The following is a 24,908-nucleotide window of genomic DNA, read 5'->3' as shown; positions in this document are numbered from 1 at the left end:
TATTGATAGATAAATAATTAAATACATACATTACATAAGAGGAGCGTACAACAAAATAACTAACTATAAAAAATTGCATCATAGTTCACTTCCACCCAAGTCTCAGGAGGAGGTTCACACTGTGCTGATCGGTCCAAAAGTTGTGTGTTTGCAGAGACATCACACCCACCACCAGAAGTCAATGTTGTGCTTTGAAATTCTTCAAAAACTTTGGTAAAGGAGTGGATCACATCTTCAGGACTCCAGGTTCTGCGCCCAAAAACAGAATCACATCTACAAAGCCAAATATACCATAAGATAAATGAACCAGGAGAGATGAGCCGCCTATATTGAATAAGCAATGACACATGCAAGACTACCCGTGTGATCAAATTGAGTCTGGATCATGTACTTGACTGTTGTCCTTGTCCAATGGCTATATGATACCTATCCAAGGGAAAACTGAGACTAAAGTTCTATTAACTTCTCATCCCAAATCAAATTTTCATTTATTAATTATCTCTTCCTTGTGCAAAATAGAAATAATTTAATGTCCAAAGTCAAAACAACCTTTTTCATCATTATTTATTACTCCACACAACCTTCCTTCTTGCCCCTCCGGCCCTTCCCCCTCTCTCTCAACACCCTTTGAGCTCATCCCAAGATGAACTGAAGAGATCTCTTTATGCTTTATTCTCTCAGTATAGGAGGCACATCCAAGATGATGTTCCTTGGTGTATGTTTTTCGTTGATGATATTATTTTGATAGACAAGACAATGAAAGGGGCTAACGCAAAGCTAGAGTTATGGAGATCATGTTTGGAATCAAGAGGCTTTAAGTTAAGCAGAACAAAAACAGAACATATGATGTGTAACTTCAATCAAACCAGGAGAGGTGATGAAGTGGTGAAACTTGAGGAGTAAGAGCTACCACAAAGTGATTGCTTTAGATACCTGGGGTCAACCGTTAACAAAGAGAGTGATATAGAGGATGATATTTCCCACAAAATTAAAGTAGGTTGGATGAAGTGGAAAGGTGCATCGGGAGTGTTATGTGACAAACGCATGTCTGGTAAGCTTAAGGGGAAATTCTACAAGATAGTAATAAGACCAGCCATGACCTATGGAGCGGAATGTTAGGCAGTTAAGAAAAGTAATATAGATAAGATGAGTGCAGCGGAGATGAAGATGTTGAGGCGGATGTATGAAAAGACCAGGAGAGATAGAGTAAGGAATGATTGTATTAGAACTGGATTGAGAGTTGCACCAATCCAAGATATGCTTCGTGAGAGTCACTTGAGGTGGTATGGTCATGTCCAACGGAGACCATTGGATGCACCGGTAAGGAAGAGTGACCAGATTTAGTTTGACGAAGCCAAAAAATGTAGGGGTAGACCTAAAATGACTATTGGAGAAGTGGTAAGAAAGGATATGCATGTGGTAGGGCTCGATCCTAGTATAACCGCAAATAGAGTTGTTTGAAGGACAAGGACTCGTGTAGCTGACCCCTTGTAGGGGAATATTCTTGGGATGCTAGTTTGACTATTGCTTTGACTTTTTTCTTTACTTATTTTCTATGTTTCTTCCTTTTACTTTTCTTATTTCTTTTACTATCATAGCTTCTATTGGATCTATGTAACCGACCCCATTTAGTTGGGATAAGGTTATTGTTGTTGTTGTTGTCTCTCAGTATGGAAGGATTTTGGATATTGTTGCGTTGAAGACACCAAAGCTTCGAGGTCAAGCATGGGTTGCATTTGCTGAAGTTACAGTTGCTAGTAATGCAGTGCGTCAAATGCAAAACTTTCCATTTAATGACAAGCCCATGCGGATACAATATGCAAAAGCAATGTCAGATTGCATTGCAAGGCAGATGCCTGGGGTATCCAAGAAAAGGATTCTGTCCAGTCGTGGCGGTAGCTATAGACCGTCCAGCCCTGCTAAATGACAGCAAAAACAGGGGTGGGGTTCTTAGTTCACAGGTGGGACCACAGCTGGGTCCCATATGTGAAATGACCACCCCACCCCTGTTTTTGCTGTCGTTTAGCAAGGCTGGACCGTCCAGCTGCCACCACGCGCGGCTGTAACAGAATCCATTTCTGAATGATAGAAGCAGCAAGGCCTAGCTGGTATTGCTTTTGTAGAGTTTGAAGATGATGTGCAGTCGTCGATTGCCATGCAGGCCCTTCAGGGCTTCAAGATTACTCCCCAAAACCCCATGGCCATCAATATTATGCCGAGAAATAATTAAATTTAGTGGTATGTGTCCTAAATTTTCTGAGAAATGTGATGGTTATGGGAGCCATGTGCACACTGTAAGTCTGTAACCATATGAATCTTCAACACAATTAAATTAAAAAATGGTTTTTCTGTTCCCAAAAAAAAAAAAAAAAAAAACCTAGATTCCAAGTCCCTTAATTGGGCAGTGTACTTGTTGAGGTAGATAGTCTGCAATCCACCTAGATTCAATTAGAGGGAAAAATTACAATTTTATCTTCTATTTTCTAAAAATGTTTTTGGTAAAATCTATTTTGATCGATACTTTTGTAAATAGAATTAGGGTCCATAAATTGTACCAAAGTAAAAACGTTTATACAAAATGAAAAAATGATACCATACAGGACAAGGAAAGCAATTGCTTGCTGTCCTTGTCCTTGTCCTTGTACAAGGACGTACATGATTGATTATCCGGATTCATCAGATTCAATGGACAATGCGCATTCACACATCTGTATCTTAAAATCTTCATTCCTAAGAGTACATAAAATGTCAACCACACACTTTCAATCCTATCCCAAATCGAAAATGATTTTTTAGGTAAACACAATCCCCTGCTCTACTCTGATCAGAATCACTGAAGCACAATATTAATGGTCCCTTTTCTAGCTGTTATACATTTGAGTCACCCCACAACTATGATTTAAGATATTTTTTTTCTTAATTCTGCTTCCTTATAATTAATTCCACCAAGGGTGTTGGAGGTGACCATCGATTCAATATTCTATGCCGTCCAAGATGGAGATCCACCAAAAACCAGTAGCCTTGATCGTTGGAATCACAGGGATGGCCGAACTGAGCCTGGCCGAGGCTCTCAACACTCCAACCGCACCTGGTGGACCATGGACTGTCTACGGCGCAGCTCGGCGTCCAAAACCCACCACCTGGTTCCCTTCCTCCATCGTCGACCATTATATCACCTTCGACGCCGGCAACTTCGACGACACAAACCTCCACCTCTCCCATCTCCGACCAAGTCACCCACATCTTCTGGGTCGCCATCCAAGTCCGTGACACCGAGGAAGCTAACGTCACCGTTAACTCTCAAATGCTCTCCAACGTTCTCAACGTTCTCACTTCAGCTCCCGGTTCTCCTCTACGCCACATCACCATTCAAACAGGTTCCAAGCACTACATGGGCCCAATTTTCGACTCGGTGCACTCGGGCCAACTCGTCTCACCGGACCCGCCTTTCATGGAGGACTCGGCTCGGCTTCCATACCCTAACTTCTACTACGCTTTGGAAGACCTCATAGCCTCATACGCCGCCACTACAGGATTGACGTGGTCGGTGCATCTGCACGTAGCGTATATAACGCGCTACTTACGTTAGCGGTGTACGCCTCGATCTGTAGACATGAGGGCAAGCCGTTCAGGTATCCTGGTACACGGTACACGTGGGAACATTTCTGCGACATGTCGGACGCGCGTGTGCTGGCGGAGCAGCAGATTTGGGCGGCGGCGGTGTCGGAGACGGCCAAGAACCAAGCCTTTAACTGCACCAACGGTGACGTGTTTACGTGGAAGAGCCTGTGGAGAGTGTTGTGTGAAATATTCGAGGTCGAGTTTTTGCCGTTCGATGAGACGGAGACGTTTGATTGGGTGGGGGAGATGAAAGAGAAAGGAAGTGTTTGGGATGCGATAGTGGAGGAGAAGGGACTGTGTAAGACGAAGATGGAGGAAATCACATGCTTCGCTGCTCTTAAAACGGTTCTGCAATTCAAGTTTCAGCATGTTTGCAGCATGAACAAGAGTCGAGATTTTGGGTTCTTTGGGTACGCCGATACGCTTAAGAGTATGGAAAAGTGGGTGGAGAAGCTTAGGGAGATGAAAATCATACCTCCTGCAACTGCAACCGGAAGAAAATAAGAGCACATGCCGATAAAACGGTTAGAAAAAGCTATCGTGAAAATGAATTTTTTGTTTTAATTTTTGGTCTCGGTTCGGTTCCATGCCTTGATGGTGTAACCCAAAACCAAACCGAGAATCGATTTGATTCTAAAAGTGGAAACCAAATTTGAATATGCTCGATTCGGTTCGATTCCGATTTTAATTCGGTTCTCCATTACAGTTCCATTCTGCTAGGCTGTTAATTGTTGTTGTCTTGTTGTGTTCTCAAGAAACTCTATTTGTATAGATAAAATGTTCTCAAAACCTTAAAGGAACCAGAAATATTAATAAATAAATAAGAATCCCATGTGAGTTCTCCACTTTCAGATCTTATCTTTTAACTTGCTTACTCATCAATAAAGTAAGAGAAACACATCAAAATTATAATTGCAAAATGAGAGGCAATACCATAAAAAAAAGTTATAGGGTTTTGAATTTAAGTGTGGTATTTAGTTCGGTTTCAATTCAAACTGATGGTTTTTAAATGAAACCGAATCGAACCGAATTAAATGTTCATATACCAGAATCGAAACTGAACCGAATTTATTCGGTTTGATTAATTCGGCTAGGTTTAACCGAATAAATTCGGTTTGGTTTCAGGTTCCGTATTCGATTTCGGTTTGGTTTTGACACCTTTACCTGGGCGTTGGGCTCGCAAGGAGAGGAGTCGAGCCGAATTCTTTGGATTGACTATCAACTATCAAGAGCTAGTTGGTTGGTTAGATCAATGCAAGACTTTTTAATGGGATTTAAATCCTCTCCAATTCCTCAATGGTGTAGTTCAGGATGGAAATGTCGACACCTGGCATGCGCGACATCCAACGTTTCGAGCTCATTGACCAAGTTCTTTTTTTTCTCGAACTTGATACTATTGGATGTCGCGCCTGCTTGGACTGGACTAACAAGAGCTAGTTGGTTGGCTAGATCAATGCAAGGCTTTTTAATGGGATTTAAATCCTCTCTAATTCCTCAATGGTGTAGTTCGAGGTGGAGAGGTCGACATCTAGCAAGCGCAACATTCAACGGTCCGAACTCATTGACCTAGTTTTTTTTTTTCTTGAACTTGACACCATTGGATGTTGCACCTGCCAAATGTCGACCTCTCTACCCCGAACTGCACCGCAATACATCATTGGGGAATTGGAGAGGATTTTTTTCATTTCTAATGGCCATGGGAATTGTTTTCTATTCTATGAGATATTAATATTCTTATTAATATTTTGGTTCTGTAAGTAAATATTATGAAACAAAATAAAACGTGGGATTCTATATCTCATAAGTTAGCTACCTGCTGATAGAGGTAGAATAAATAAAGGGTAATTTACACATACCACCCCTGAGGTTTGATGAAAGGATAATGTTATTCCCCAGTTTTGAAAAATTCTGCGTACCCCCCTGAGGTTTGCAAACAGTAACAAATAAGCCAATTCTGTCAATTCATGACTAACAGTGTTAACAATAAGAGATGAATTGATAAAATTACCCTTGCAAAAAAAAAAAAAAAAACCCTGCAACTCATCTTCCCCAAATCAATTGGGAAAGATGAGTTGCAGGTTTCAAAACCCTTTCAACCCTTAAGGAATTTAGGGTTTCAAACTGGGAAAAATTCCCAAATCAAAACCCTTTTGTGCACCTGAGATACTCCAGGCGAGAGAAATATTATCACTTTTGATTACAGAACCGGAGGACGATGTATCAGAATCGAAGAAGAAGAAGAGGAGGGGACGAACCTACTTGAATGGCTTCTCAGATTCTTCTTCTCACCTCCACTTCATGGGTTTTTTTTGGGGTTATTTTTCCCCTGTCTAATCCAGATCTAGTGGGTTTAAAAGTTTCAGTTTTGATTTTTGTGTGTTTAGTCCATGAAGTGGAATATGCATTTGGGGCAGACCTAAAGTGATTACCGCTGATTTCAATTTCAGAAATCTGTAGTCCAAAGACCACTTGATTTCTACAGCTATGGTGTTTTGGATCGTTCCAGCAGACCTAGGCGACACCAAATCTGGAGATTTCAAGCTGTTTGAGACGGTTCCAGAGGATGCAATTCGATTTCCCCTCATCTTCCCCAAATCTTTTAGGGTTTGAAAAAGGGGAAGATGAGTTGGGCTTTCTTCTTGGGAATCATGAGGAGCATATCCTAGAATTTTCAACAGAAAACCGATTATTTCAAAGCACATTGAGGAATGGTTCTCAAACTTTGTGAAATACAAATGCCGTTGTGCTCACACTCCGATGGAGAATGAGCAGATTCTTCAAACTTCTGATGATTATGTGAGACAACCTTCCAGAGAGGAAACTGGCATAGTGCAGAAATGTTCTACAGTGCTCTACCCCTTCAGAATATCATAAAAGGTAGAGGGCCGCTTCCTAGAATCTGCAAATAGCTCCTGAAAATGGAAGGACATGTTGTATCATAAAAGTGTGCTCTTCAATTGCAAGAAAGAAGTGATGGAACATCCAATTGCAGAAGAGACGAAGAACTGGAGAATGAGACCTAAATTAATTGATTATTGAACGACATATGGGTTTTTGCTCTTTCTTTGATTGAGCCCATCTGAGACTGGAATCTGAATTCTGGATTGGATCAACCATACCTATTGTTTGTTTCTCCTGCAGTTTTCCAATTTCTTTTTATTTTTTACTTCAATGGAGTTCTTGTGTATCGAATGACCTTGATTGGGATGAACCAAATTGTTTCTGAATATAGGAATGTGATCACTATATGCTTTGTGAGTATTTGGATACTTACAACTCATCTTCCCCAATCGATTTGGGGAAGATGAGTTGCAGGTGTTTTTTTTTTTTTTTTTTTCGTTTCTTGCAAGGGCAATTTCGACAATTCACATCGTGTTTTTAACGGTGTCAGTCATAAACTGACAGAATGGGCTTATTTGTTACCGATTGCAAACCTTAAGGGGGTACGCTGAATTTTCCAAAACTAGGGGGTAAAATTATCCTTTCATCAAACCTCAGGGGTGGTATGTGTAAATTACCCATAAATAAACAAAGGGAGACTTTGACTGAATTTGGATTCTGTTCTTTTTTATTTAGGTTATTTTATTTCTATTATTGTACAAAAAAAAGGATCTCTATTGCCCCCAGTACTAGGGGCGGTCAAGTTCGATCGTGTGGCTAGGCACCACCCATGTGTGCACGATGGGGCCCATTGTGCACACATGGGCGGTGCCCTAGCCTCACGATCCAAACTTGACCGCCCCCAGTACTGGGGACAATAATTTTCCCAAAAAAAATAGATATTAGAGAAATTTAAATTGACCACGTGTTAAATTTCAGATTGAGATTGATGCATATGCTCCCATGTATGACTGTGGGAAACAGATTTATAAGGAAACATCTTCGTTATGCTCCTTTATCTATTGGTATTTGTGTTACGATCTCGTCTTCATTACAGCCTCCCTTATGGAACCCACCACCTCCTTCAGTTTACAAACTTAATTGTGATGCCTCAATAATTAAGGATAAGCAACTTGGAGGGTTGGGATTTCTCATCAGAGATCACTTGGGCGCTTGTAAGATTGTTGCTGTCTCCAATCCGATTGCTTGCGATAACGTCTTAATCGATAAAGCTATGGCAATCAAGGAAGGATTACTTGAAGCAATCTCTGAAGGAGCTTATAGTTTGATCGTTGAAAGCGATAATATGGAGGTCATCTTGTTCCTGAAATCGTGCAATAGTCGTCCCACTTTGCAAGTTCGTTCCATCATTAATGATTTTCGACATCTTCAATCTTTGTTTGATAACTGTATTTTTCAGTTTATTCCGAGGGCAGCTAGTTTTGTAGCTGATGCTCTTGCCAGGAGGGCCCTATCCTTAACAAGTAAGATGGTTTAGCCTAATTCCGATCCTTGTTTAACTGGCCAGTTGGTTACAGTATCTAGAAGTATAACTCGTTCATCTGAGTAAATTTCCCATTACCCAAAAAAAGATAGTCTATTTTTTCAATATTGTTTTACCACGTAACAAATTCCTATTTGAATCCACTTGTACACGAAATTTCAATCCCACCTAAACTACACTCGGAAGTTGTAGAGAGGTCTATTGTTCTGCTTCGCGATGAGAGTGTGCTGAGCCTACACTTCTTACTTTTGATAATCCTGGAAGTATTTTCTACACGTGCACAGCACTTCAAACACTTGTCTCCCACATCCTTGAACACCTCCCAACCAAAAAATAAAAATGAACGTTATGAGATAACCCTCAGAGGATAATTATAAAAGGACAAAATTTTCCTCCATCCATAGACGACGGTTCACCCATCATCCTGGATAGGGGTGTCAACCGGTCGGGTTCGGTCGGGCCTAGCCGGGTCTCACCAATTTTACAGGTTGCACTGTGTCTGACCATTTAGGCATTCGGGCTTGCCTTAGACGGGCATGATACAATTTCATTTCGATCGGTTGGTGTTTGGTCTTTAATTGGGGCAGCCTTATTCATGTTAAACAGGCCTAAACCGGGTCTAAACGAGCTAATGAGCCGTTTAACTCTAAACGATCTGGACTTACTAATTGACATGCAACCAGAATTTTAAGTTCAAACCATCACATCATTGGGCAGTCACGATATACCTCAAGTCAAAGTCAAATAAAGCTTGACCCAACTAAAATAGCAGCACAACACCAAATAAAAGCACATCTAACAAAGTAAGTAGAGAGGAAAATAATAACAGCACAACACCAAATAAAAACACGTCTAACAAAGTAAGTAGAGGGAAATAAAAAAAATAACAACACAACACTGAATAGAAGCACATCTAACAAAGTAAGATCTAAAAACTAAAACTAAACCTCATCTCACCTACGTTAAGTGCACCTAACCAATAAATGTCAAAGACCAACAAAGAAACAAACAAAAAAAAGAAATTTGGAGGGAAGGGGAGGGGAAGTATATAAGTTAAAGGGTCAGGCTATAACCGGGCAGTATAGGTCGAGCCTAGAATCAATCAATCCGATCGGGCGCCCGACGGGCTAGGACCCCACACCGGGACCGCCCGATTACTAAATGTGTCGGGCTTAAGCCCAACTCGTTTAGTAATTGGGTCGGGCCGGACCGGGTTTTAACCGAACGGGCTCGATCGGGCCTGGAATTGACACCCCTAATCCTAGGCATCATAAACCCTACAAGGTTTTAGTATTTTTTTTTTTTTTTTCTTTTTGGTAAAGGTTTTAGTATTTTCTCAGAACACCCTTACGATGCCCTCTTTCACCCATTATATAAATGTATAAAAATTAGGGCATAGTAGTGCTTCAATTTTGTGGATAAATTGACCCTAAAATTCCTTGCCCACATGTCAAGTTTCAACACAATTCAAATTGGCATAGTGGTAAAACAAAGCATTAAAATGTCCAAGACTACAAAAGGATTAAGGGTACATAGATGATAGATGAAGGGGTTTGCAGTTACATGGAAGAGAAATATTGAATTTGAGATTGAAATTTAACATGTGGCCAATGTAAACCTCAACTGTCTATCCGACGGTTGAATTTTAAGATTGAAATTTCACACTGGCATTTTTAACATGCATCAATCAAAAGTGCAAAACTTCAAATGCTAGTAGGAGACTATACATTATGAAACACTATTAGGGCTTAGGATTTCTCCATGAATCAACCAATCCTTTCTATAAGAGCAAGAGGGCATTATTCAGGTTAAGAATACACCAAACATGAACAGTTACAATTGGCCAAGAGAATCAATGTTGCATAATTGTTCAGGGTGGCTACTCCACCATCCCCTCTCTCACCAGCTCTTCTAACCCCTTTCGTAGTCTCCCCGCAGCAGCTTTACAGTCAGCCTCAATAACGCCTCCGAAGGAGATCCGGATATATCCTGGCCCCCCGCTTGCACTTCCAGGGATTACAACCACCCCATGCTTCCGTGCAAGCCACCGTACAACCTCAAAGTCATCAGAACACTTATCTGGAAGTCTAGCCCAAAGGTAGATTGCACCTTGCCCACCTTTTACTGCATCCTCTCCAAGGGGTGTGAGTGCCTCCAAGATGAGTTCTCTGTTCTTAATGAGGTCCTTCACTTGATCTCTGACCCACTCAGGTCCAACTTCTAGTGAATACAGAGCAAGCCGCTGTGAGATTATAGATGCACAAATGGGTATGGTGTCTTGAACCTTGAGGAGCTGAGATTCAAGACCCTTCACTTCCGATGGATACGCTATCTGCACACATGCGTACAATGATATAATAAGAAAGCAGCCCAGCCACCAAGTTTTTTTTTTTTCCTGCCTAATCTATTATTTCAAACACCAATGATCAGTTTACAACAGAAATGAAAGATAAAAACCAAGAAAGAGAATAGGGGCAAGGAGACAACAGTTTGAAGAAGAATCCATTAGCAGCAGATAATGTACAGGTAAGGATATAAAAATCGTACAGAAACCTGGATCGTTCCTTAGCAATAATTATTTGGATTAATATGGATCTAATGATTCAAACCAAAATCCAGCCAATCTATTTAGCAAATGCCTCTTTGGCAGTAGCTCGGTAATCCGCTGCATAAAACCAATCCTTAAAACCATGCTACAAGGTCTAGGAGATCTGAAAAGCCCAACCACCACCCTAGCAAATTTGTTCCCTATTGAAAATAAAGCTCAAATTCTTTACTTGTGTTATAATAAGTACATTTCATATTATACATAAGCTATTAAGAAGCTAAAGTCCTACTTACATATCCAACTCGCCATCCCATCATACCATAAGCTTTTGAAAAGGAAAAGACATTGACTATGTGATTATCCTCCACACACGAATGCTTCAACCCATCATACATAAAATACCTGCTGACATGGTCATTAGAATTGCAATGTAGATTCGTATATTACATGAATCAACTCAGGAAGAAAACTTCAAAAAGCTGGCTAAATTTAAAAGTGGGCAGAACTATTGCGGAATCAAAATATAATTGCAAAGAATCTCAGAATTTTTGGAGAGTCAAACATGAGTTAATGCCTCGACACTTTTAATTGTTGGTGTTGAGCCATAGGTCATTCAATTCCATTTCAGCATAGAATCTTAGGAGAGAGACCAACAGATGATGCAAGAAACAAAAAAAATTAGTTACACGTGTCCAGTATTTGGGGAAATAGCAGGAAATTCCTTTCTAGGTTCTTGCACCCAAACTTCGATCCACACATCCACGAAAGAGCTCATTTTCTGATTAGAACTTACAATTCAATCATGACATCCTTTAAATGATTGAAAATTACAATGTACAATTAATTTTACATCAAATGAAATGAATGTCTACATTGGATTAGGCTGACAGAATCTATACTCTACAAAAAAAATTACACTGTTAGTAAAATTCATATTCAAATGTATCCCCTTTGTCAGATGGAGTATCTATTAGTTCAATGGAAAAGGAAGCTCCAGGTTCCATCACACTCAAGAAATACAGAATATTTCATTGATTTCAGCGAGATTTCACTGACTAGGATACAGAAGATAGATGATCACAATATAATTTTATTTTCAAGACCAAATTTCAGTGAGAAGAAACTATCCCGTGCTAATCACAATTCCTACTAGGCAAGAAATTAAGAACAAAATCATTGCATAATATATCACCAAGAGAGTTAAAAATCAACTCAATAGTCAATCGCAAATAACTAGTGAAAAAGAAAGCCATTCCTTTCACATAACAGTTGTTGACCACGCTTTTTTTCCTTCCTAGTCATGGCAAACTTATAACAAGACACTGATTTTCTATGTGGCAATTTGTGTTTACTTACTCATATGTATTATCTACAATGAGCCAAGAGCCAGCACTTTCGCAAAGATCTGAAATTCTCTACTTAAAAACAAAACAAAAAGAAAATAAGAGTTAAAAATAACTACAAAGAGATTTAAAAAATATGTACAGATCACAAATTTGTACTTTTCCCTCCTCGGAGATAGAGAGAGACCTTGAGAAGAGGCTCAGGAATGTAGGTCCCAGATGGATTGCCTGGATTTACAACTGTGACGACCTTTGGCACTGGTTTGGTTTCTGACAGAATCTTCTCTAACCAGTCTGCAGAAACCTCCAAACATTTAATATGTAAGGACACTAAAATCCCAAAGGGGATGGGATATCAAGTTGGACATCAATTATCAATCAGACTCACATGCTCATATGTATGTTTCGGGATATAATGTCACATGCACACACAGACAAAATGTGCAAATACATCCACTGAAAGGATTATTACTGACTGGAAATCTTACATGAGGCAGCTTAGTTTCAGGACCCAGAAACAATCTTGTCTACCAAGTTCCAGTAAACAGCCCCCCTTCCACGCCCCCCCCAAAAAAAAAAAAAAAGTTTTTTTAGACTTCAATGGCTGCAATTGACAAGGGAAGAGTCAAACGATGGGCATAGAACTGACAACCAAACACAGGCCAATGAGGCACTCATATTGACCAATCAGACAATCCACTATTAGATGGAAAGTCTGGGTTGACCACATCATTGCTCCCCACAGCGGGAGAGACGAACCCAGCCTTTAACTGATCCCTTCCCAAGAGTTATGCGTTGTCAAGGGTAAAAGCAAGATATTGGAGGGTGAAATATTCTCATAGAAGCTCCAGATAAAGTCTACAGGTCAGATAATCAGAGGTCACCGGATCATGCTGTTTCTAGTTTAGAGATTTCCCAAGGAGACACCATTCAGTGACTGGTCCTGACCTAGTGTACATGAGAGATTGGTCCAGAATTTGTGCCTACAGACTGACATTTAATGATTTAGAAAAAAACAAAAAATTTAATAAAATACTAGGGAAATTACTATTAGAAACAGCCTCTTCTGAGAAGCAGGGGGTAAGCCTAGATACATTTGCCCCTCCCAGACCCTGCAGTAGCGGGACCCTTGTGCACTGGGTGCTCTTTTTACTAGGGAAATTACTAATCTGACATTATTGTACACTATCTTCGAAATGGGAAAACTCAACAGAGTTACCATATCAAACTGATATACATGATACAGAAATAAGTTGGCATCCAATTTAAATGGGCAAAAGTGGTGGGGGATAAGTAGGATGAACAGAATTACACATCCCGTAGCAAGATCACAAGTAAACCCCAAAAACAGAATTTAAGTCAAAGTTAACCTTTTCTGATGAAGATCAAATTCTGACCAAGGTTCACAAACCAGTAGAATAACCCAACCCCAAAATACTGCAGGGTTTTAATGGTTGTATTGAAGTCACAAGGCTAAGAACCAAATCTGGAATTTAAAATTGGACAGACTTGGGGGATTTTTATATCTCCAGATCAGAGGTTATGGTCCCCTTAAAATTCAGGCTGAGGGCCTCTTTAAGGCAGCACTTGAATGCCCCAAAAGATCTCCTTAATCTGAAGGTCGGATTCTTCTAAGGGGGGAATCTCGATTCTGCTAGAAAAGGCTCTAAAACAGAGCATCCACAGGTGTATAACATTGGATTCTCTGATATAAATCAAGCACTAACAGGACTACTATGATTACCAGTTGAGTATTTAAGATTGAATCACTCAAACGAGAGATTCATTCACAGGATACCAATGCCAATTGATAGAAAAGTTAAAACAGTAACTTTCTTGCAGGAAAACAGAGTATAGTTGAGGAGTAATGTAACTAATGGCTTCCCACCAAAAACCTGGACCAAAATCCCACTGATCCCAAGGATTTCCCACCCTTACTGAATCTCAAAGCAGCTCCATTGAAGAAGACAGAATTCTATACTCATCAAATCATGGGGGGAGACTTGAAAACAGTTGTACAGATAATAGGACTAGGAGTTAAAAGCCAAAAGAGGGCTCTCCAACGTGGGGGAATCCTTTTACAACTTAAACTATAAATTAAAATCTAATAAAAGAACTTTAAAAAGCAACTACATAACTAGCAACAGCTAGCCCACAGTTTGGCTGGTGGACCCAGCTGCCATTCACTCAAACGGGCTACCAAGGCCTGTTTGGAAAAGCATAAGAAAAAGCCTTTTAAGGCCTGTTGGCCTCCAAGGCCCCTTAAGGCCTGTTTGCCTTTCCTGCGGGAGTATGTTTTGAACTCCCCTGCGTAAAAAAGCCTCCATAAGCATCCTTAAGACTAACACAAAGAGCAACAGAAAAACATATGTGAGCTTCACACAGATCTTCAGAGACGCATCCAATTTTAGGGCTGGCAATGAATGAACAGCACATTGAAAATCAATACATATTGCTACTAATATAAGCCTCAAATTAAGGAACAGCAGATGAAGCATCTCACCTGCATCTGGATAAAGTGTCTTCGGATTACCAGGGCCCACCAGAATGTTGGTGACGCCAGTCATCTGGAAAGCCATATAGGCATTGAAGTAGTATGGTGCAAACATTACAACTGAATCCCCAGCATCACAGAGTGTAAGAACAAGATTGACAAATGCCTGTGAACAAGAAATATACAATTCTATAAAAAAAAATTCTGAAAAAATTGAACAAGGATATAGATTTTTTGTCACAGTAAACAAAACTGATCATTCTTTTTTTATGTGTAGAGGGGTCTGATAAAACTCAATAGCATTTATGATTGTTAAATATTGAACAATAGAGATTATGAGTACATTTTTAATCTAGCAAGACATCAGCTTTAACATGTGAAGAACAAAATATCTTGATCCATAAATTTGTTGACTGAATCAAAGAAAACAAATATGCAATGAGTGAAAAATTGAATTCCAAAACAGATATGCATGAAGACGAGGTTTCAGCTAGGTCTAGTTCAGAAGTAATAATATTAGGAATGAAGATAGTTTGGTTGATGAAAGGGGAGATGGTTAAGTAATCAAGAAATTAGTTCTTGCTGATCAGAATGCATGGCTGTACTAGAACAATACCTGAAAACAGAACATGAATAGCAAACGTATATTCAAGATCATCTGAAACTTCAATAAACTCATAAGCATGTAAGATAAAGCAAATTTTAGCATAAAAAACTACATTCAATAACAAAGCTTTTCTTTTTTTTATTTTGCTCTGCTGTTCTCTGTCGAACAATAACCCAAACAATTGATCATCCTAGAAAGTTTCTCTTTTTTTGCTAAAACCAATCTCTCCTAGCCACTTCTAAGGATAACTCCCTTAGATATTATATTTCAGATTTCACCAAATTCCAACTTCATCTATATCTTTTCATCAAACTCTGTCTGGCCCCATCTCACCAACCCTATTTCTTAATTGCTGTCTAACAATAGCCCTAATCCTAGTTTCTTGAAGAATGGATCATCTTCAATCATACTCCTAGTTAAGAGTTGCAGGGACAGCCTCGGTACATATTAGTAAATCAATGGAATCATTTGCAGTTGGATAAACAGCAAAGAATAATTAATAAATACTGCAGAAAAATCAGAGCCAGCTGAGGAGGAAAAATCTTGTTGACAGAAAACTATAATAGAAAAAAATGTTTTGCGTACCTGGTTTGCACCAGCAGTAACCATGACTGAGGATTTGTTCAATTGATTCTCTTGACGTATCTGCAGAATAGGTGGGAAAGGAGGATAAAGATGAACATGAGACATGACAAAATTAGAGAATTTGTCTGAAATGACACATGATCCTATAACAAAATTATTGACCAAAGATAAAGGCACAATTTCACATGATATCACATGCGCGTTTTCTGCCAGAGGAGTGTAAAGGCTAGGGTTGGAGATTGGGGGGAGCCAAATAACCCTAGTTACAAAAGTTATAACCAACCAAATAACTCATAAGAGTTATAAACAGGAGCCAAATAACCCTAGTTACAAAAGTTATAACCAACCAAATAACTCATAAGAGTTATAAACATGAATAAAAAAAATAGAATGAAAATTTAATAAGGTGGTTCTCAAGAGATCGTAGTCTGTAAGAAAACCTTACTACCAAAATAGAACTTTAACATGAGTAACCATTAATACACTACAAAACCCTACCACAACCACCCTCCAAAAAGACAGGATCATATTCATTTTGCAGCTTCTGTCACATTTCACACTCCATAGCCTTTTCAGATTCAAGCTCCAACACTTGCACCTGAGAAATGTAGATATTCCATTAACCAAAAATTTTCAGTGTAAAAATGAATACCTTTTTAACCAATGCCTCCCTGAGCTCTGGAAGACCCTCATCAGCACCATAACGACTGGTTGAATGCTCCAAAACAATTTTTTCGACCTTTTCCAGAGCCTGTTTTGGCGGTTTCCAATAAACTACCCCCTGCATAATGAAAATTTATTGTCATAGATGTCCAAGAAACTCTACAATCTACATCATAGCAACAGAAAGGAACAAACAGGCATCTAATTAATATTAGCACAAACAAACCTGTCAAACAATTCAGGTAACAAATCCTTAAATGTACTTTGCACAACACTTTCTCAGTTCGGTATAAAATTTTAATTTTGTTGTGTTAGAAGTCTAAACTACCTAAATGCTGATAGCAAGATAAAAGTCATTAGAGTATTCAATATGGCGTCACTATGTAAGTAGGGTTTACAATTCTTGACGATCAAATTTCAAGCCTTAGATCTCACAGAATGTACAAAGAAAATTTCAAATTTGGATGGCAAGAATTTCTTTCCAAGATATGAATCAGGACCTCCTGCCAATCCAAAGAATGGCCTACCATTTTAATGAAATGAACTAATAACCACATGGCAAGGCACACAGCTTTCAGAGAGTATATGTGCAACAAATTTAATTGTCTAAAACTCAAATTTACAGAAATTGATCAAGGTTTGCATCTAACATTGAAAAGGTTTGTAAGCCAGTACAGGTCCCACTTCTGCAGGATCCTTTGAGTGGGTGGTTGTGGTTGGCCCGGGTGTTCGGCATTTTCTGCGCGAAGTGGCAGACCCAAGACTCAATTCCCCTTCTTCATTCTAGCAGACCAAGGTTTTATTAATGCGCCAAGCAAATGCTCAAATCGGGCTTCCTAAATTCTCCTTTTTTTAGCGAAGAGGGGTTACTTATGCTTCCATACATTCTTCTAGATTTGACTTTTTCGTCCTAATCTTAAGTAGTTTCCACATGGATTCATCGATTAATGAAACTTCAGAAAACACTTAAGCATAAACAGGAAAATACTAAAATCTGATACCGGGCATATAGCAGCGATGAGGACATCACTCAGGTATTTAGAACATATCAGAGGAGACGCAGACATACACAGACACACATCACTTCATTGTGGGTAGATGTCCCTTATTAACTTGTGTGGATGCATATTTCTATTTACTTATGCGTTGTTTGTTTTATTCTGTAGTATTTTATTTTAGGGAAAAGGGTCTCTGAGCCAAAAGCGTACATTGCGCCTCCTCGCATCCTATTTTTAGTATTTTTTCTCTCTCCTTCAATAAATGAATAAACAATGTTTATGTAAGAGGGTTGAAATTACCCTGCTTGTTCAGAGAACCCTCTCCCTTTATTTTATTTGGTGTCAAAACTGTTACATACTGATGTTGTAATAAGTTATTGCTGAAGAAGTGGTTATTAGGGAGTAGTTATTGCTGGAACAGTACTTATTAGGGAGTTATTTCTCTTCTTTTTTTTTTTCTTTTTTTTTTGGGGGGGGGGGGGGGGTGCGGGGTGGGGCGGGGGTTTAAAAAACTGTATTTTGAAATTGAAGACAATGAAAATGATGTTGGAACTTGTGAGATTTACTCCCATTCTCTGCAGCATGAGTGATTTCCTGCAAACTTAGAGTGAACCCAAGTTGGAGTGAAGCCAAGCCCCCTTTCTCTGCTTAAATTCTTCTCTCATAGGCTACCACCCTGTCCTTCTCCCCTATTCCTTTCTACTAATCCCAATTTTCCCACTTTTAGCTTAAATTATTGCCTCAAACACAATGGAAATTCATCAATTAACAGCAAGCAGTCACTGAGGACACATTCTTTGGAGTTTGGTAGTGACTTAGCACTTGATCACAGCACTCCAACTCGCGGGACAGCAAAGGAAGATACTGACCTATCATGTATCCTTTAATAAATTTCCATGAATCCTAGAATGAATTTTCTGCACTTGTATTTGGAAGTTCTCATCATTTATGGCTGTTAAATATGATTTTCTGCATGTATGATGTGCGCTTTGTGTTAGTAGACCTTCCCAAACCCAAATTCACTTAATCCTAAGACGTGTATTAGATTTCCCAAACTTTTCCTGCACTAAGTAGACAATATCACAAAAATGATGATTAGAACCCCCCCCCCGGTTCAACTAACCAATTTGTCCATCCCGGCTACATGAATCCTACTCTGCCATTCAACTCTTCTGGTAGTCATGCATTTTTTTAAGCCACAACCCTATGCTACCCACAAAGGGATCAACTTTATGTTAGGAAACCTGACACTTTTTTTACTCTGAATGGCTACTACATGAAAATTAGGCACTACAGATAATCCTTTGGTATTTTGTGGGTCATAATATATTTGAACCTCAATTACAATTGGGTTACATCAAGGATCCGCTTTAAGCCCTTATTTGTTTGCGCTTATCATGGTTGATTTAACCAGAGAAATTCAAAACGAGGTCCTTGGTGTATGCTTTTTGTTGATGAGATAAAAGCAGGGATTAACGCCAAGTTAGAGTTATGGAGATCAACCTTAGAATTAAAAGGTTTTAAGATAAGTAGAACAAAGATGGAGTATATGGTGTGTAACTTTGGTTACACTAGGATGGCTAATGAGATGTTGAAAATTGATGAGAGGTAGATTCCGCACAGTGATTATTTTAGGTTTATATAGATTCCGCACAGTGATTATTTTAGGTATCTAGGCTCAATCATAAATAAAGAAGGTAATATAGAGGATAATGTTTCACAAAGAATTAAAATAGGATGGATGAAGTGGAGAGGTGCATCCGAAGTGTTGTGTGATCGGCGTATTCCTTTATAATTAAAGGAAAATTTTATAGGACAATCATACAACCAGCTATGATGTATGGTGCAGAATATTGGGCAGTTAAGAAGCATCATATAAATAAACTCAGTGTAGCAGAGATGTGGATGTTGAGATGGATGAGTAGCCAAACTAGGAAAGATAAATTAAGGAATGATCATATTAGAGCTGGTTTGGGAGTAGCTCCGATACATTATAAGCTACGAGAAAGTCGTTTGAGGTGGCTTGGCCAAGTTCAACGGAAGCCTTTGGATGCTCCAGTACAGAAGAGTGAAGGAAAGATAAATTAAGGAATGATCATATTAGAGCTGGTTTGGGAGTAGCTCCGATACATTATAAGCTACGAGAAAGTCGTTTGAGGTGGCTTGGCCAAGTTCAACGGAAGCCTTTGGATGCTCCAGTACAGAAGAGTGATTTGATTCAGATTGAAGGAACTAAAAGAGCAAGGGACAGACCTAAAATGACCTTAGGATAAGTGGTCAGGAAAGACATGCATAGCTTTGGCCTTGTATCCTCGAATAGGGCTAATTGGAGGGCAAGGATTCATGTAGCCAACCCCATTTAGTTGGGATAAGGCTGAGTTGTTGTTGCTGTAGCATAATATATTTGAACCTCCATTATTTGAATTTTCATAGTTTTCACACTTAAAAGAACAAAAAGGGGCCTTATGTAATGACATACTATCTACAAAGTTCTCACAAAACCTAAATTAATTTCCAATATAACAAATGGCTAACACTCCCGAGAACAACTGCCTAGTGCAGTTGGTATTAGTGTGGAACATAAAAACCCACTCTACGAGGAGGTCTTGGGTTCAAGCCTCTTGGGTCTCATCTTCCCTCCCTCCCCCTATTGAATAAGTAAGTACCTATCCAAAAAAAAAAAGGGCTAACATTCCCACCACCCAGGTTTTGCATGATGGAGTAGAAATTCTCTGGAGTCTAGACTCTTCGAAAGTATAAAGATCAATCCATGAATCAGAGGAAACACACATTTCAAGTTTTTCAAGGGGCACCATTAAGGAAGTTGCTGGAGAAGAAGTGTATGAACGCTGTAAATAGGGTCCCAGACAAACAATTTAGGTTACTTATGTTTCTTTCTTCCCAACATCCATTCACCGCGCATTAATCCCTTGAAAAACAATAGAACCCTATGATCTTAACCTGCACACAAAATGGTGAAGATCCAATACGAATGAACCACCACACCCCCTCCCCAAAAAAAGACAAAATAAATAATAAGGAAGGGATTCGTGCATGGGAGATTCTCTTCCATCAACAATTCATAAAATCTGGGGGATCTGGGTATTTTAAAGGGGCTTTGTCCCCATCCAATGGTTTGTACATAACCGTGGATCATGCACGGACGTGCACAAAAACTTTTGCAGCAAGTAAATAAATAAATATTTAAAAATTCAAAGAGAACTCAGGAGCTTGGGTTACAAAGGATTTTAATCCTCTCCAAAAGTGTGCAGTGCGGCAGTTCAGGGTGGAGATGTCAACACCTGGTAGCTCGGACATCTAACGGTCCAAGCTCATTGACTTCAGTTTTATTTTTTTTTTCTTTCTTCTCGAGCTTGGCACCGTTGGATGTCCGAGCTGCCAAGTGTCGACATCTCCATCCAGAACTGCTGCACTGATTGGAGAGGATTATTTTCCGGGTTGCACTCCTACTCAAATATTAAGACCTCAAATTACCAAATAAGACTTCAGTGAGAGTAGTTCTGAACCATTTAATCATTAACCACATTTTTTCCATTCTCTTTTCCCTGATTCATAGGCATAAACCAAACTACCAGACTGTCCCTGAAACAAATAGAAGATATGAGACGAATAAAACAAACCTGAGCCAAGGAAATTGCATCTTTGACACCCCGAAGTAATTTTTGTATCTGCATATTCAATTAATCATTCTTTATCATCAGAAAGCACCATTATTTACATTGAAGGGGGGAAAACAAGGAATGAACCAACAGACACCATTTAAAAACCAAAACAAAGTCTCAAAAAACAAAAAAAAAATATTTGATAGCAAAGCACAGTTTTCCAAGGGGCAGCAAACCCTAATCGTTTTATACCTGAACCATGACCGGCTCATCCGTCTCCAGAGACCTCGTCGCAAGCTTCGCAAACGTGCCCATCTTAATTCTCACCTCTTCTTCGGTCGATTGTTCCTACAAAGCGAAGGTGTAACCACAAGTGAACTCCGCTCTATGAAAGGAAGCAAGGTCAAGAGACAAGAGGTATGCCACCTACCCGAAACCCGTAGGTATAAGATTTCGCAGGGACTGAGTGACCAAACTAAAAGAAAACTCGCTTGTCGGCTACAAGTCTTTAGCAACAACCATCAAAGAGACAAACTTCATCACGTTCTCTGACAGTCTCACCTCTCAACAACCTCAACCTTACCCAGCCTTCAAGAATCTCGAAAAGTGAGAAAAATACGAAGCATCTTTCAAGCTCTCTCTCGTACCTCCTTGACTAATCTGCCGCCACCTCGATGGTGACAAAATCCAGAAATTAAAACAAAAAAAAGATAAAAAGAAATAACTCAGGGTGAAAGAGATAGAGATTAATAAAAGGAAAAGAGAACTTCGTTTGGGTTCCTTAATTATTTTGTACTTTCTCTCACTTGCTTGTCCCATTTGGATTCTCATTTGTTTCCAGATTCTTTCTTCTGTCAGTCGATTAAAATTGACACAATTCTAATATCAAAGCAGCCCAGGAGGAAACGTAACTTCGAGATTTTTTTTAAAAAAAAAAGGAAATCGTAAATCAGATAAACCAGAAGATAATAGGAACTAAATTGAAACTCGAAATGAACCTAGAAATCACATAAATGTGTTGCAGAAGGAGAACCTCGACTCATATTCAACGTTTTCACTCTGGTCTCTCACTGAAGAGTTGCAGTTCGATCTCCAAAAAAAGGCAGTGATGAGGGAAGGTACTAAGAAATTTACAGAAAATAAATGGAACTGGAATTGGGAGACAAGTGGAGCAAATGGGTGAAGAAGCCAAAATGGGAGTGTGGGACGGCTGCCATAGATGGAATGTAGCGGGAAATTGCGGAAATTCTGTAAATCTCGCGGGAGATTATTCGATAGATTTGGATGTACCATTAAACCTCCACCTCAGGAAATAAAAAAACAGAGTGAGACAGTCTCACACTCTAAACAGTCTCACCGAACTTCTTCTTTTTCCTCTTTTTGGTAATGGTCTCTCTCTCTCTCTCACCGAACAGTAGGGCCCAGCGAAGAATTCTTCTAGTCATAACTGTCACATTGGAATATTTCGTTAACGTGATTCGATGGTACATCTAAAAGCTTCACAACCGTGGTTCAGCGGCTCCTGTGAACTGTGCTCTAAAGATTTTAATCCGACGGCGGAGTTTCGGAAATGGCAATGGAATTGTGTAGCACGGAAGGTGACGTGGTTCAATCCTGACTGCTGAGTACATCATTGTTAGGTCCCACATATTAGCTGGCGGATGGCCCAATTTCAAACCTGATCAGACAGAAACCGAATTGGATTGGAAAAGTGCATACTTTTTTCTTTTCTTTTTTAACTTAATTATCAATGGTGTAGATGTGTGATTTTATAAAGGAACAATCACATGATGAGTTATTTTTGGGTTTTCATTTACAAAACTGTCTACCCTACGTTTGAGTTAATAAAAATAGACAAAACTAAGTTTAGTTTTATAAAACTAGACAAAATAGTGACTCTCCTTCTTTTCTCGGCAGTTCCCTTATGAAAAAATCTCTATATTTTTTTCTCTGTTACTTGGGATAGCAAAGAATGACAGTGACTGAGACAAAGATAGGATTGTAGGGAACGAAGGATGCTTGAGCAAGAAGGCAATGATAGGGTAAAAATGTCTAAAAAAATAAGTGTAGGAAGGAGAGACACTATTTTGTCCATTTTTGTAAACCTTAACTTGTTTTTGTCTATTTTTGTTAACTCAAACATAGGGTGGACAGTTTTGTAAATGAAAACCCAAAAATAGCTAATCATGTAATTTTTCCTTTTATAAATTTGGTGCTTAATGCACAAAAATACGTGCTAAGGCACTGGATGGAATTTTTAATTTCACAATGGGGTGGAGTGATACTTTTACGTACTCTTGTGTCTAAGCACAGGAACCACACAATCAGAAAACATTCTTTTTTATATCAATATTTATCTCAATATTCCTAAAATCAAATACAAAAGATGGCAAAGGTATAATTTTGCCTTAATATATATTCACAATGTTTTGCATCATGTGTATTGTCTCCATGCATCATTGTCTCCAACTTGTGTCAATCATTTCAATTTAAAACATAATATTTTTTTTCTAGAAGAAGAAGTATGCTATTATAATAAAATCTTAAACACTATTTATATTATCCAAACATTTTTGCAAATTCTATAAATTCCCAATTTCAGATCTCATTCCTTTCCCAACAATAATGTAGGAATTGAACATTATGAGAGACAGACATTCAAGCTATGTATTGCATACATATAAAAAGAATAGGATAACACACATCAGTTATTTAATGAAGTGTGTGTGATACTTACAACATTAAAAGAAGATTGAGATTTTCGATCAAAAAATGATTTCAGCCCTTTTTGGCATCCATGTCGTGATTTATCGTTAATTTACTGTTTGGATAGACATTCAGCTTCACAGAAAGAAAGATAAGAGGTATGTGAAACAGATTTCAAATCCTTGCAAATATCTATCACCATATGCTACAAATTTGCCTTCTTTCTCCTGTTCGACTCCTTTCTATGTGAGTCTCGTCACCATTCTCTGTTTCTCCCTCTGTCTTCCTCTCCTCCGTGACCCTGCTATCTCTCTTCGATCACTAGAGTCAACATTTGTTCATTAGTAGATGCTACAATTTCCTTCTTCCGACAAAAACAATTAATGGCGGCAAGATTTCCCTACTTTGGATCTTGCATACATACAATATTGTGCAGTCTATTGTATTTTTTATTTTTTCTTTTCAATAATATTTACTTTGTATGCAAATGCACAATAGAAATACTGTAATATGATGATTCTAATATGAGAACAAATAAATAAATAATGGTTGAATGAATTTTGATCGCACAATGCACACCATCGCGCACCGTGACAAGGGGCACCCGGTGACAAAGAACACGAATTTTTATCTGCTCCATTACACCTTCCAATCCCTCACATGGGAGTGAAATGACCACTTATCCACGACCCTGAAAAGTGTGTCTAAGTAATGGGTAAGTGGTCATTTCAACTCCCATGTGAGGGATTAAAAGGATATTGGAGGGTGTCAGAATTGAAGGTGATAATGGTTCATCGCAACACCCCCTTGAAACCCTAGAAGTGATCAGGGGTGCGGGCATGCCCCTGTGTCTGATGCAATCGAGTGGCTTTTTTTACAATAAAAAAAAAAAAAAATCATTGAGGAGATTTCTAGAGTAAGATAGTGGGCCACACATGAGTTGTTGGATTGAGACATTGGATAAGTGTATTTAGAAAGAAAAAAAAAAAAAAAAGTATCAACTTGAATCTTAAGTGCGTGCATCAAAGCTGAAAGCTAACCCACTCGATCCAAACCGATCAAACGTGGCATAGTTCCACCTCGCTTCACCTCTGCCCTAGTTTCCAATTTCGTTACGGTCTTTCTTACTTGTTCCTTTTTCTTCGGCGGCATCGTTAATATTCCTTTCTCAATTAGGATTTAGTAGATCTACTTGGAGTCGAACTAATCTGGACTGATAAGTTATATATATAAATAGAGTGGTTGCTAGAGCTGTTCTTGGTAGATGAATACGGAGGCGGTGAAGCAGGAGGAGAAGAAGAAGATGAATAATAATGTTAAGAGACAATGTCGCCGC

General features: G+C 39.0%; 3 protein-coding genes and 1 pseudogene across 3 annotated transcripts; 3 read left to right on the top strand and 1 right to left on the bottom strand.

Annotated features, from left to right (window-relative positions):
- Window positions 1-1,146: 1,146 nt before the first annotated feature.
- On the top strand, window positions 1,147-2,344 carry LOC122651086 (U2 small nuclear ribonucleoprotein B''-like). Its single transcript, XM_043844420.1, has 3 exons — window positions 1,147-1,206; window positions 1,643-1,861; window positions 2,090-2,344. The coding sequence occupies exons 1-3, from the start codon at window positions 1,147-1,149 to the stop codon at window positions 2,228-2,230; spliced, it is 420 nt and encodes a 139-aa protein (XP_043700355.1). The 3' UTR covers window positions 2,231-2,344.
- A 650-nt stretch (window positions 2,345-2,994) lies between these two features.
- LOC122651084 lies at window positions 2,995-4,125 on the top strand (annotated as a pseudogene).
- A 3,343-nt stretch (window positions 4,126-7,468) lies between these two features.
- Window positions 7,469-7,999, top strand: LOC122651083. Its single transcript, XM_043844419.1, has one exon. The coding sequence runs from the start codon at window positions 7,469-7,471 to the stop codon at window positions 7,997-7,999; it is 531 nt and encodes a 176-aa protein (XP_043700354.1).
- Window positions 8,000-9,699: 1,700 nt separating this feature from the next.
- On the bottom strand, window positions 9,700-21,419 carry LOC122651562 (aromatic aminotransferase ISS1-like). Its single transcript, XM_043844995.1, has 10 exons — window positions 21,326-21,419; window positions 21,119-21,216; window positions 20,885-20,932; window positions 16,235-16,363; window positions 15,583-15,642; window positions 14,400-14,556; window positions 12,084-12,190; window positions 11,910-11,968; window positions 10,847-10,955; window positions 9,700-10,337 (listed from the first exon to the last, which is right to left on the bottom strand). Exons 2-10 carry the CDS (start codon window positions 21,179-21,181, stop codon window positions 9,885-9,887), a joined length of 1,185 nt encoding a protein of 394 aa, XP_043700930.1. The 5' UTR covers window positions 21,182-21,216; window positions 21,326-21,419; the 3' UTR covers window positions 9,700-9,884.
- Window positions 21,420-24,908: the final 3,489 nt, after the last annotated feature.

The sequence above is a fragment of the Telopea speciosissima genome, chromosome 2 (genome assembly GCF_018873765.1).
Source record: "Telopea speciosissima isolate NSW1024214 ecotype Mountain lineage chromosome 2, Tspe_v1, whole genome shotgun sequence".
In the NCBI taxonomy this organism is placed as follows: domain Eukaryota; kingdom Viridiplantae; phylum Streptophyta; class Magnoliopsida; order Proteales; family Proteaceae; genus Telopea; species Telopea speciosissima.
The sequence above is the reverse complement of the archived record's forward strand: the minus strand, read 5'-3'. Positions and strand labels throughout refer to the sequence as shown.

Excerpts from the sequence above, each read along its gene's own strand:
- LOC122651562 (XM_043844995.1), bottom strand. The coding sequence starts at position 21,181 with ATGGGCACGTTTGCGAAGCTTGCGACGAGGTCTCTGGAGACGGATGAG. Across the intron at positions 16,364-20,884 it reads ATGCAATTTCCTTGGCTCAG|GGGGTAGTTTATTGGAAACC; the intron begins GTTTGTTTTATT and ends TTCATTATGCAG. Across the intron at positions 10,956-11,909 it reads ATTGTAGATAATACATATGA|GTATTTTATGTATGATGGGT; the intron begins GTAAGTAAACAC and ends CCATGTCAGCAG.
- LOC122651086 (XM_043844420.1), top strand. The coding sequence starts at position 1,147 with ATGAGTGCAGCGGAGATGAAGATGTTGAGGCGGATGTATGAAAAGACC. Across the intron at positions 1,207-1,642 it reads AAAAGACCAGGAGAGATAGA|GTTATTGTTGTTGTTGTTGT; the intron begins GTAAGGAATGAT and ends AGTTGGGATAAG. Across the intron at positions 1,862-2,089 it reads TTGCAAGGCAGATGCCTGGG|AAGCAGCAAGGCCTAGCTGG; the intron begins GTATCCAAGAAA and ends TCTGAATGATAG.
- LOC122651083 (XM_043844419.1), top strand. The coding sequence starts at position 7,469 with ATGACTGTGGGAAACAGATTTATAAGGAAACATCTTCGTTATGCTCCT.